General features: G+C 37.4%; 1 protein-coding gene across 2 annotated transcripts in view; it reads left to right on the forward strand.

The window, feature by feature from the left end:
- The window catches only part of BNC1 (basonuclin zinc finger protein 1), a 109,062-nt gene extending 97,146 nt beyond the window's left edge, over window positions 1–11,916 (forward strand). Inside the window, exons 2-5 of one of the 2 annotated variants that reach the window (XM_006139248.4) lie at window positions 2,131–2,233; window positions 2,394–2,629; window positions 3,869–5,793; window positions 8,660–11,916. In XM_006139248.4, the coding sequence (XP_006139310.1) occupies window positions 2,131–2,233; window positions 2,394–2,629; window positions 3,869–5,793; window positions 8,660–9,341 (2,946 nt within the window). In that variant the 3' untranslated portion in view covers window positions 9,342–11,916. The remainder of the gene's footprint in view (window positions 1–2,130; window positions 2,234–2,393; window positions 2,630–3,868; window positions 5,794–8,659) is intronic. The other variant, XM_006139247.4, reaches the window with a different exon arrangement.
- Window positions 11,917–12,233: the final 317 nt, after the last annotated feature.

The following is a 12,233-nucleotide window of genomic DNA, read 5'->3' on the forward strand; positions in this document are numbered from 1 at the left end:
ATTCAAATCCCGGGCTTCATTTTGCAACTGCGGATGACTACATTACCCCCGCTAGTTCGAACTAGCGGGGTAGTGTAGACATACCCTCAGTCAGATGGTATTTTCAACTGTGAAACACTGAAAAGGTTTCAAAATCTCCATCAATGTGATTTGGATATCTGTGGAATCTCTGGGATACCTTTTTTGAGAACTGCAACAGGAAATGCAGCCTGATCACATTTATATGCATACATATAGGAGGGCTAGAATTGGAGTGAGATTTCTGTAACTCTTTGTAAGTACGATCTAAATTTTTCTGGGTTAGGGGCAAAAGGCTGTTCGTTTGTTTTCTGATTTGGTGTTAAAGAAGCCACATCCAAAATCAGAATTTACTTTAAAAGAGCTGGGGAAATTTCTTAAACCTCTTCCTGTTCCCTATATCTCTTGCTGAAGCTCTTAATGTCCTTTTTTGATGTACATCATCAATATGATTGTTTCCTTCTTCATTATTTCATACTAACATCTTTTGTTTTAATATGTATATCCTCTATTTATTATAAATAGGTACTTTAAATAGAGTAATTCAGACATATTTTAGGATAGATCCAGTCACTATGAAGTGTTTTATATATTCCAGTGCACTTTCTGATACATGAATTCCTTCCATGAACTTCTCCTTAATAAATATTTAATTTGTGTAAAAAGTATATTCAGGATACTAAGTGTTGTACTGAGAATTACAGCGCTAAGCAGACTTGGTCATACAAATGCTGTGCTCTGTAGCAGTCCCTGTGGAGATTTAACCAAGACCTCAAAATTGTCTGTTCACTTCCTGCACAAGATGGGTCTGAGCAGAGGGAAGTTAGTATTCCAGGAACACCGCTGCATTGGCCTGTTACATATGGGTATCTGAATACTGTTTTGGAACTGTGTTATAGATGTCCCCAGTGAAAGCAAAATGTTACACCCATTAAACCGTGTGGCAGGTTGCTAATCTACTTTGCACTTTGTGTTTCATCTATGACCATTAAAAAATTCTCTTACATTACCTAATATTAAACTTGCCTATCCAATGTATTGTCTACTTGGAACAAACAAAATGCAGCCTCTATCATTCATTTAATGAGGATTTGTAGTACTTATTCTTAACTGCAGTGTTAATACTGAGAATGGGATGATGGACTTATTTTGCTTCTGTATCCACATTTTCCATATGGATTCTGCTAAATAATCCCTGCCTGGGATAACTTTTATCCCTGGATCTTAAAGATGATCTGTATAGCAAATAGGTTCTTTATATGATGTACCGGATTGTACCAGTTGTCACTGGCTTTCACCTAGAAATGGTGAAATGTTTTAGCTGATCTTTTTTTTTTTTTTTTTTTTTTCAAAAGATGCAGTATCTGTGACACTGAAACATTTCTCAAATTCACTTCAGTTTTGCCAAATTGTTGTAGTTAAAATTTAAAAAAAGAAACATTTTGTTTTAACATTTTAAAAATGAAATATGTCAATTTGTTTTGGAATAAAATTTACATTTACAATTTTCCTTTAGTTTTAAAAATCAAAATGTTTTAAATGGTCTTTAAAAAGTTTCATTTGACCCTAAATTTTTTCAAACCAAAAAAATGCATTATTGGCCCAGCAGTATTTTCAGCAAAACCTCATGGAATTAAACTTTTTAGATCTCTGTGTTCATTTCTCTTTTTAAAGTCTGCTGAAAAATGGATTGCATGCTGCAAGTAAGCATATCATAATTTTTCTAATGGATAACAACAATTTTAATGGTGCATTTAAGTTACTTATCTGACATATATCTAGGGACAGAGCTACGAGATCTACTGCTACTCACCAACTAGCCTTAAAACACACATGAAAGCGTTGTTGAATATTTTGCTGCCGATCATATTCTGCTGCCCTAGAAGGTGACCAGTAATGCCAGGTGATATCAGAAGCCCTGTTGACTTGCATAGCATGGGTGGTAACTGGGCTGTCCGCCTGGCTATAGCTATATGTGTATTCATATGTGAGCTATATGCGTTATCCATATATGTTTTATACCTCATATAAAAATCTGCATGAATATATAAACTTAGTGTGCATGCTCCAGATGTTGCTCATTACCAGTAAACCTGTTTTGTTAATTTCCAGGCTATCCGATGTACTCTGGTGAACTGTAGTTGTCTGTGTTTCAAACCTGGAAAAATAAACCAACGACAATGTAACCAGTGCCGACATGGATGGGTAGCACATGGTAATATTGCTTTTATAAATCTCTCTCTCACGATTCTTGTATAGCCCTCCTCACCATAGTATCTCAGTTTCTTGATTTTTTTTTTAATGTATGTCACACTCAGTTTTCTATAACTCTTGCTGCTCATGTCTTTTCTAATTTGTATTAATTTTATTTTCAGCCCTAAGCAAATTAAGGATCCCCAACCTGTATCCAACAAGCCAGGTAGAGATAGTACAATCCAATGTGGTCTTTGATATTAGTAGCCTCATGCTGTATGGAACCCAAGCCGTTCCTGTCCGCCTTAAAATCTTGCTGGATCGTCTCTTCAGTGTCCTGAAGCAAGAAGAAGTGATAAAGATTCTCCATGCACTGGATTGGACACTACAGGATTATATACGTGGATACGTGCTACAGGTATTATAGTGAAAGTCTTGTCAATCCAGAAAAAAACAGTTACTCAACATAATTTTAAAATGTCCTCCAGTTTAATCTTAGTACCTATGGCCACATTGTGTCATCTATTTTTAATTGATTTCAATGGGAATTCTGCTTAAAAAGTTGATTGCATGATATGACTAACACAACTGTAGTCTTGTGCAAGCCTACTGTTGTAACAGCAGGGCCAAATTATCTGGCCCTGACTCGGTTTTTATTTAGTTATTACTCTAATAAACATATGTTGAAATTGACTAGCCTAAGGAGAAAGAAGTCAATAGCAGTCTGAGTAAAGACCTCAAGAATTGACCCAAAGTAGTATTTAACAATAATTTGTATTTTATTTTTGCATTGTGGATAATATAATTACACGTTAAACTCAAATTTAAACACCATGGCCTATGTTTCTCTCCAATTTAATTCCATTCACTTTGGTGGAGCTACACCAAATATGAAGTTGGCCTTATGTGCTTATGCAGATACTACTGTCTGGAAATTACAATTTACCTTTTATGTAAAGTAGAATTATGATCTTATATTATGACACAAATCAATATTTAATGGTCTTGATAATCTTGCTTTTTAGTGTTAGGATTAAAAATATGGAATCAATTACCTTGAACCTCTATCACATGAAAAATTTATGATGTTACATTCTTCATCATCTTAGAAACTCTTACATGCACTGTGAAAAATCTCAGTAGACCATCAAATACATGTTCTGTGATAAAATATTTATTGTAGTTATTGGGAAAAGTTAGGCATAGCTAGAGTTTGAAAGAACTCCAACACTCTAGTGTAATTACAGCTGTGCTCTGTGAACACTGGTGATAGATCAATACAGGTTCATTTGTTCTCTGATCTTAGTGGCTTGGAAGATTATTAAACTTGCAGTGGAAGAATACTTGACTTAAATGTGTAGCTAAATATTGGTCTTATTGCTCCATCTCTGCTCTTTGTACTCTCCTGTTGCTAAGTGTTGTTCATATTATACATGTCTTAATTTTTGTGAAAAACTTATAAAATAGCTTATTAGATTGTATTACTATTTGTTCAGAAACAAATAAGATCACCACTGTGTTGAAGCTCAAAAAGACAGTATCATAAAATTGCCATAAAACTGTCTGGAAGCAGAGTAATTTTACAGACTTACTAAAGAAAGGGGAGTCTGCAATATGTTTAAATGAATGTCTCACTCTTACATATGTTCTGTTTTAGGATGCGTCAGGAAAGGTGCTGGATCACTGGAGCATAATGACTAATGAAGAAGAACTGGCTACTCTGCAGCAGTTTCTTCGTTTTGGAGAAACTAAATCCATTGTAGAGCTAATGGCAATTCAAGAGAAAGAAGGGGAGTCAATTATAGTACCTACAACAACAACTAATTTGGATATTAGGGCATTTATAGAAAGTTGCAATCAAAGAAGCCCTAGTCTTTCTTCATCCATGGACAAAATGAGCCCTGCCAATATTCATCACTTTGAGAACATTGTAAATAATATGGCTTTCATGCTCCCTTTTCAGTTTTTCAGTCCAGTGCCTCCACCTTTGATAGGTTCACCACCAGAAAGACATTTGCTTGAGCAAGGTCAAGACCGAAGCAGTGAAACTAAACAAGATGTTCAGATACCATTTTCTGAAAGCAGCTTCTTAAGTTCCAGTTCTACTTCATTTCAAGCTGAAAATGAAAGGCACGTGAACAGCCCAGATGTCACTACTAAAACAGAAGATGATGCCCCTTTAAGCGATTCTAGTTCACATAATACAGTAACGAAAGTTGAAAGGACACAGTTATCTCCAGAAAATAAAATTAAATCAATTGAAAAAAATGGCATTGGGCCAAGGAAAGGACGTGTTTTCTGCACTGCCTGTGAAAAGACATTTTATGACAAAGGCACCCTGAAGATCCATTATAATGCCGTTCATCTGAAGATCAAACACAAATGCACAATTGAAGGCTGCAATATGGTGTTTAGCTCTTTGCGAAGTCGAAATCGTCATAGTGCAAACCCCAATCCAAGACTCCACATGCCAATGAACAGAAACAACAGAGATAAAGACCTGAGGAATGGTTTGACTATCACTGGAGCTGAAGAAACAAAAAGGACAGACTTTACCATTTTAACCCCAGGTAGTAGACCAATTACCAGTTATGTCAGCTCCTGTGCAGATTCAAAGGTACAATCCAGTTTTCCCAGTATTGGACAGAATGGTGTTCTCTTTCCAAATTTAAAGACAGTTCAGCCAGTTCTTCCTTTTTATCGCAGTCCAGTCACACCAGCTGAGCTTGCTAACACCCCAGGCATACTTCCTTCTCTACCTCTCATTTCTTCATCAGTACCTGAGCAGCTGGTTGCTAATACATTGCCATTTGATGCAGTACCCAAGAAGAAATCCCGTAAATCAAGCATGCCCATCAAAATAGAGAAAGAAGCTGTTGAAACAGCTAATGAAAACAGCAACCTGGCCAGCTCAGAAGATGATACACCTCTGCAGGTGGTAAGCGATGAAGAGCTGGAAACCTGTGAGCATAGGCTAGAAAAGCAGATGAGCGACAGTATGGAAAAGCCCCCCCATACAGGTAATTCATGGACATCTCTCTCTGGGGTAGAGGGCCCAAAATATTTTGATTCTGTCATTGAGCCAAATAACAAATACATCAAGGAAACTTCTGGGAATGAATTGGATCACTCTAAGAGAGAGGTTAAGCCAGAAGAAAACCAAGTGTTAAAAATAGCTTCCCGTGAAATTGTGTCTGAAGATCCAAAAAAACAACACAGTGATATTATAAAACCAGTGACTACATCCTCTCTTTATATTAATGAGCAGACCACACACAGGATTCCTAATAATGATTGCGCTGAATTGTACCACCACTTGCTAACTGGGGGCCTTTTCAGTGCTTTGTCAAACAGGGGTGCTGCCATTCCTTGTTTAGAAGATTCTAAAGATATGGATATCAGTCAACAAGCACTAGGGACTCAGAAGGCAGAAAGCCGCTTTCATTGTGACATCTGTAAGAAGACATTTAAAAACCCTTACAGTGTAAAAATGCATTATAAAAATGTACATCTGAAAGAAATGCATATTTGCACAGTTGAGGGCTGTAATGCTGCTTTCCCTTCTCGTAGAAGCCGAGACAGGTAAGAAAATTATAAACAGACTTATTTTTATTTTCACAATGGGGGCCTAATTTTAAATAAGTGCTTGAGGAACATAAAGTTGTAGATTTTTGTGTGCATCCATCTATAACAGGTATGATGACTTAACTGCGTCCATAGAATGAAAATCCATTGAAAGAAATATTTTCTTTTCACCTATGCAAGATTTTAAATAAAGCCTTGAAAATGTCATAACTAATAAAGATTGCATAAATTGAAAGTATATTTTAGAACATCAGTGAAAATGCACAAGTTTGTGAATTCAACAGTTTTCTGGCATATGCACTTCTGGATTCATGGGTTTAATATGTACTTGTGTATAACTTAATTTTTTTAAATGCAAAATATATGGGGCCAGCTCATCAAAACCTTATTCAGTTTTCACTCTGTCCTTGCTTTATGCAAGTATAGTCCCACTGAAGGATTTTAAATCAAGTGGAGAGGAAAAAATGGATAAGGACAACAAGATTTTCCCTCGAGTTACTACAAAGTTAATATTGTGCATTCCAGTGTCATCATATGTAAACATTAAAGGTGAACATGCAATATTAACTACCCTTTCTGTGTACATGTTATGATATTATCTTTTCTACAAGATCACACTTGATTTTAGCCAAAAGGCCGAGCCATAGACCCAAGTTACTGATGATACTTCTGTCCTATATCCATTAATTTCAGGCCTGATATGTATATATTAATACAAAAACAAGAACTGAAAATGCTCTATACATTAGGGATGTTAAATTTTGAGTAATTGACTAATTGAATAGTCAAGGCAATTTGCATCGACTATTCGATTAGTCGATAAGGGTGCCTCTGCCCTAGGACTGTTGCTACACTTCAAAGGTGAAAGTGCTGCAGAGAGTATGGGGCCAGTGGGGCAGTCTCCCACTGGCCCATGCTCCCCATGGCATTTCAAAGTGGCAGCACCACATGGAGCCCAGGGTCAGCTGAGGAATGACCCTGGGCTCCATGCAGCACTGCTGTTCTGGAATGCCGTGGGGAGCCGGGCGTCAGGCTCTTTGCGGTATTTCAAAGCGGCAGCACCCTGTGGAGCCTTGGATCAGGTGGGGACTCCCCCACTGGCCCCAGGCTCCCTCCAACACTGCCACTTTGAAACACTGCGGGGAGCCCAGCGTCAGGCTCCATGTGGTGTTTCAAAGCAGCAGTGCCGCACAGGGCCCAGTGTCAGAAGGGGAGTCCCCAGCTGATCCCAGGCTCCATGCTGCACTGCCACTTTGAAACACCATGTGCAGCCTGGGGATACCCCAGCTGGGCACGGGCTGCATGCAGCACTGCCACTTTGAAGTACCCTCTCTACTCCACTCCCACCCCCCACCCACTGCCTCTTTCTGATAGAGGTGGCGGGGTGGGGGGTGAAGCAACTAGTTGACTCGACTATCCAATAAGCATTTGCTTATCGGATAGTCGACTAGTCGTTCACATCCCTACTATATATGCAACTTAACTGTACTGTTGAAACCCTCAGTGTTGCATATTTTATTGAGACATGGTTTGTGGTAATACAGTTAAAGATTATGAGCTTGACTCATTGGATTGGTTCCACTGTATAACACTACATAACTCAGGCTGCAGGCCCTGGTTGTAGAATGTTTGCCTGGACAGAGCCCATAGTGACATGAGGTACCAGGACCCAATATTCTGCTGGGAGACCACCCTGAAGCCAGTCAGTGCAGTCCAGGAAGTGGACAAGGACAGACTGGGAGTGGTGTGGCCATTACAGCCTGGAGAGGCAGTGAATTAATCTGCTGCTAGTAGGGCTTCTGTGATGTCCTGACCACAAATGAAATCTTCTCCCAAGTGGCAGAGTCCCAAGGGAGGACAGTGACCATGCTTCTTCCTCTTTTCCCTGCAATGAATTCCATTCCCATGTAATTATGACAACAGGTGGGTGGGTGAACGAAGCCCAGTTCTGCAGTTCATACACACATATTGCAAATTCCTTTCTATGCCACAGTGCCGTTTTAACTTTAATTCTGCCACCCTTAAGCACCTAGTTTGAAAAGAGAAAAACAAAACGATCACACAAGAAAGTTCCTAAATTCCATGCAGGACAAGAATTAACTAGATCTCTCCTGCAATAACTTGGACCAGGAATGCTATAGTTACAGGGGAGAAAGTTTTCAGCAATAGCCTTGTTTTCATGTGCTGATAATGTTCTGAATAATCCATGCTTATGGATGAAAATGATAGTTGAAAGTATTTTTTCTTTTTGTTAAAGTTTGAGTGATACACCTGAGGCCATTTTTTGAGTTAGATAAGGGTACAAGTAATAAATAGGTATCTGTATTCTAAAAAATCCTCTTCTTTTATATATTGAAAGTGGCCGAAGTTTGGAAGCTAAGATCAGAGACGAGTGATGACAGCTTATACGTGATGAAAATTGATTTATATTGAGCAATGTGCTGCCTGTTTGAAAATTTTATTGTGGGTATAGCAAAACATTCTGAGTGCTTGTTGGGAAGTTAGATGCATAGGGGGGGTGCAGCTGCAGCAGGGCCCCTGTTTTACCATATCAGGCAGGAGTCTTCAGTGGCTTGCACCTTCCGTTTACATCAAGTAAACACATATAGGAGAGTATCTGGGCTGCTGACTTCCATGGCATTTATTCTTGATTCACACAGGTACAAGACAGATCTGAGTCAAGCCAGATACCTGTACCGATATTTATCTGTTTTAATCTTTATAGTGGCACTTGATTAAACATACACACTTCACAGCAACTACCAAATAGTGGCTACTAATTCTTAGTTAATAGTTTTCAAACAACTGATGTTAGGTATTGATGAAAAAATCACTTTTGCTAAGCTTATCTTTGTTCTTCTAGACATAGTTCAAATTTAAATCTTCATCATAAGCTTCTGACCAAAGATACACTGGAATTCAAGGACAACCATTTCAATGCAACGTACCTCTTGAAAGACATGGCTAAAGAGGTTTGTCAAGATGTGTCTTTAAAACATGTTGAACAGACTTCTGTCATCTTCAAAGGAATGAACAGAACAGGCAGCTTGGTTTTTCCACTGAGCAAAATCAGGGAACCCTGTTCTGAGAATTATGGATACGATCCAGTGAATGATGGTGCTGTTCTGGATTTAAGCACTACTTCCAGCATTAAGTCTGAGAGCAGTGCCCATTCCTCTTGGGATTCTGACGGAGGAAGCGAAGAGTGCACCATGGCTTTGGATGATAGTGATGAAAGCTGTGAAGGACCAAGCCTCATATCCAATGAAGAGCTCTACCAGGACTGTACTGTCATTGAGAAGGCTAATCAGAGCTTTACAAATTTACCTTCCCATTTGCCAATAACTTGTCATATATGCCAAAAAAACTACAGTAATAAAGGAACCTTCAGGGCCCATTACAAAACTGTGCATCTCCGCCAGCTCCACAAATGTAAAGTCCCAGGGTGCAACACAATGTTTTCATCTGTTCGCAGTCGAAACAGGCATAGTCAGAATCCCAACTTGCACAGAAGTTTGACGAGGTCACCAAACAGCCTCCAGTAACATCAGATTAATTTCAATTGACTTTTTGCTAAGTGTAAACCATTTCAGATAGAGGGTTTAAAATGGTTTTTAAACCATAACAGAAACAAAAAAACCCAACCTCATTTGAGGCTGGACCTGTTTCACAGATGGGAACAAATTCTGCTCTCACTTACACAGATGCTCTGCAACTTCACTGAGCAAAATGTGGTGCCATATTTTTAAATCATTATTTTGTTTGATGTTAAATAACGAACTTCTTTAAGGAAAAGAAAGCAGTATTGACATTGGGGTGAATGTGCGACATTGGGGTGAATGTGGCACCATTAACTGAGGTCTTTTTGGTAGTTGGCAAAGTATTATTTACTTACAGTATGAAGTTCAAAGGAGAAACCTCCATCTCTTTGGATCCTGTTATGTTTACATGTTAAATGGGATCAGTATTCTAGAATGTCAATAAATATGGAGGGTCTTGGTTGGGTTGGGGTTTTGAGAACTGTCGTTTCATTCTTGAGGCCATTGTCCAAAGCTCACTTGCAGTATTAAATTATCTTTGTGTTCAGTTTAGTTTTCACTGAATTTCAAAAGCCAAAATGCAAATTTAGGAGACTGTAGGATGAGATGTAAATTTTCTCCAAATTCTACAGTCCTTACTACTTGGTTTCAATGGGAATTTTATTTGGATAATGACTACAGGATTCTGGCTTTTTGAGCATAGGCCAGAACTAGATTTAGAACAAGAAAATATTCCTTTCCATGCAAGAGGGTCTCTAGGTGAAATCTGAGAGATCATGATATGTATCAGCAGATGAAAGTTAAGCATGTTGGTTCAAGAACTGCAGCAAACATATCTCAGAAGTGGGGGAAAATCCTATATTTTAATGCATTTTGACCTTTCCTTTCATAAAAAGTGGATTATTGGGAGAAAATCACCCAAATTATTCATAATTTTAAAGGTATATTTTCAACTCTGTGGGAGCTGTGGACAAAAAAACAACTTTAAAAACCTGCAGTAGGTGGTGTTCATTTGCTGATTTTCTTTATCTATGGGAAGACCATAATGATCTGTGTTAGAGTAAGAAAGAGTGCATTTATTCTGATTCACACACTTTTTATATTCGAACCTTGCTTTAAGATCTATTAAAATATTTAATATCCTTGTACTTGTCACTGTAATTAACAGTATTCTGCATTATGTTCTATGCACTTAAAAAAACTGGTTTGCATTGTATTTAAAAGAACTTTGATAATATTTAATTTGTAGTTGTGTCATACCAATGTTGTGTGTGTATATTTGGTGCAACAGTGTGCTTGACTGAATCATTTTTCAATAGCAACCAGAAATGCTAAAGCAGGCTTCATAAACCACTTATTAAAAAAATTAGTAAACTTTTCTATTTTGAACCAAGTTTTCATGAGTTATAATAGTGGGCAAGCATGATGATAGCTGCATAATTATACCAAAGTGCTTAGAGTGTTTGTGGTTTCTAGGAAAGTCTGGGTTTCCAGTGTAACTGGGTTTTAGTCTTTATTCATTTTTGTGACTGAACAAGATTAAACTAAATTTCTGGATTTAGGTTTTAGGAAGACTAGTACAAAGCTATTGCCATATGTCTTGATGTTTAACTTATTCTAAAGTATACTACAGAAATGTAACCATTTTATATTGTATAAAGGAAGTTAAAGTGGACTAAATATTTCATTTATTCTTTTGAAAATCTGGTTGTGTGTGTGCACACAAGAAAAAACCATGACGTTTGCAGTGTTGTACATGTTTGTGCTTCCTAAAAATAGGTTTCATATGTTGTGTACAGTAATCTTATTTTATATTTACAGTAGGTCTGTGATATTAAAACACAAAAACAATTTGGGTTTGAAGCGGTTAGGAAAAAATGTTGTTAGGCTGAGACCAGATTATGCCCTCACTTTTTAAGCAAGAATTAGTATCAGTAGAGATTTTAGCTTAAAAAACAATGGCATAATCTTGGATGCTACAAAAGAGCCCAGTCTTCTGGTGGCACACACAAATAACTTGTCAACTATTTGGTGTGCTGTTTATATATATGTGTGCTGGCTTAAAATTTAAGGATCTGTTTAGAACCCAGTGTGATGTAAATGATTCCTGTAATGCCCAATTATTTAGTTTTTCACTGTTTCCAAAACAGTAACACAATTTGTATACCCTAAGAGTTTTGTATGTGTTAATAAAAACATATAATAATGTCTTTGATTCAAAGCAAATAGGTTTCTATAACTGGAAAATTATCATTCTGCCACTTTATTTTTAAATAATCCTTTAAGCACGGTCTCTCTAGTAAAAAAACCTTGGTTTGACAGTTGTAGTAAGTGCTGCCACAAAAAGGAAGCATAATTACTTTAGCAAGCTGTTATAAATAATGAAGTAAATGTTACCAGATCATTCATTGATTCTTTACCTTGTAATGTGCAATTCATTTAAATATGGTTTCATCTACAGTACACAAAAGTAAATCACTCAGTATTGAATATTGTTTGAATTTAATATTTTGGCCTTTATCTTAAATATGTACACATGGGGAAAGTTTTTATCTATCTTGAAACTCTTCGTTGTTTACTTTCACAGTTTTGACAAGATGAAAGATCGCCTAAGATTCTTAAACTCATTTAGGGTGTGTCTAAACTACACTGTTATTTCAAAATAACAATGTGATCATCTACACAGCCATTCGGTTACTTTGAAATAACAGATGGCTTATTCCAAAATCTGTTAACCCCATTCTCTGAGGAATAATGCCTATTCCAAAATATCTATTTCAAAATAAGGCGTGTGTAGACACTCCACTGGTGCTATTTCGAAATAGCCCCTCACCAGAGCCATTCTAAGTTATTCCTCCCCAGTGCCTTCTGGGTCTCTAAATTGAGATAGCGCATCTG

This window comes from Pelodiscus sinensis, chromosome 14 (genome assembly GCF_049634645.1).
Source record: "Pelodiscus sinensis isolate JC-2024 chromosome 14, ASM4963464v1, whole genome shotgun sequence".
Lineage (NCBI taxonomy): Eukaryota > Metazoa > Chordata > Testudines > Trionychidae > Pelodiscus > Pelodiscus sinensis.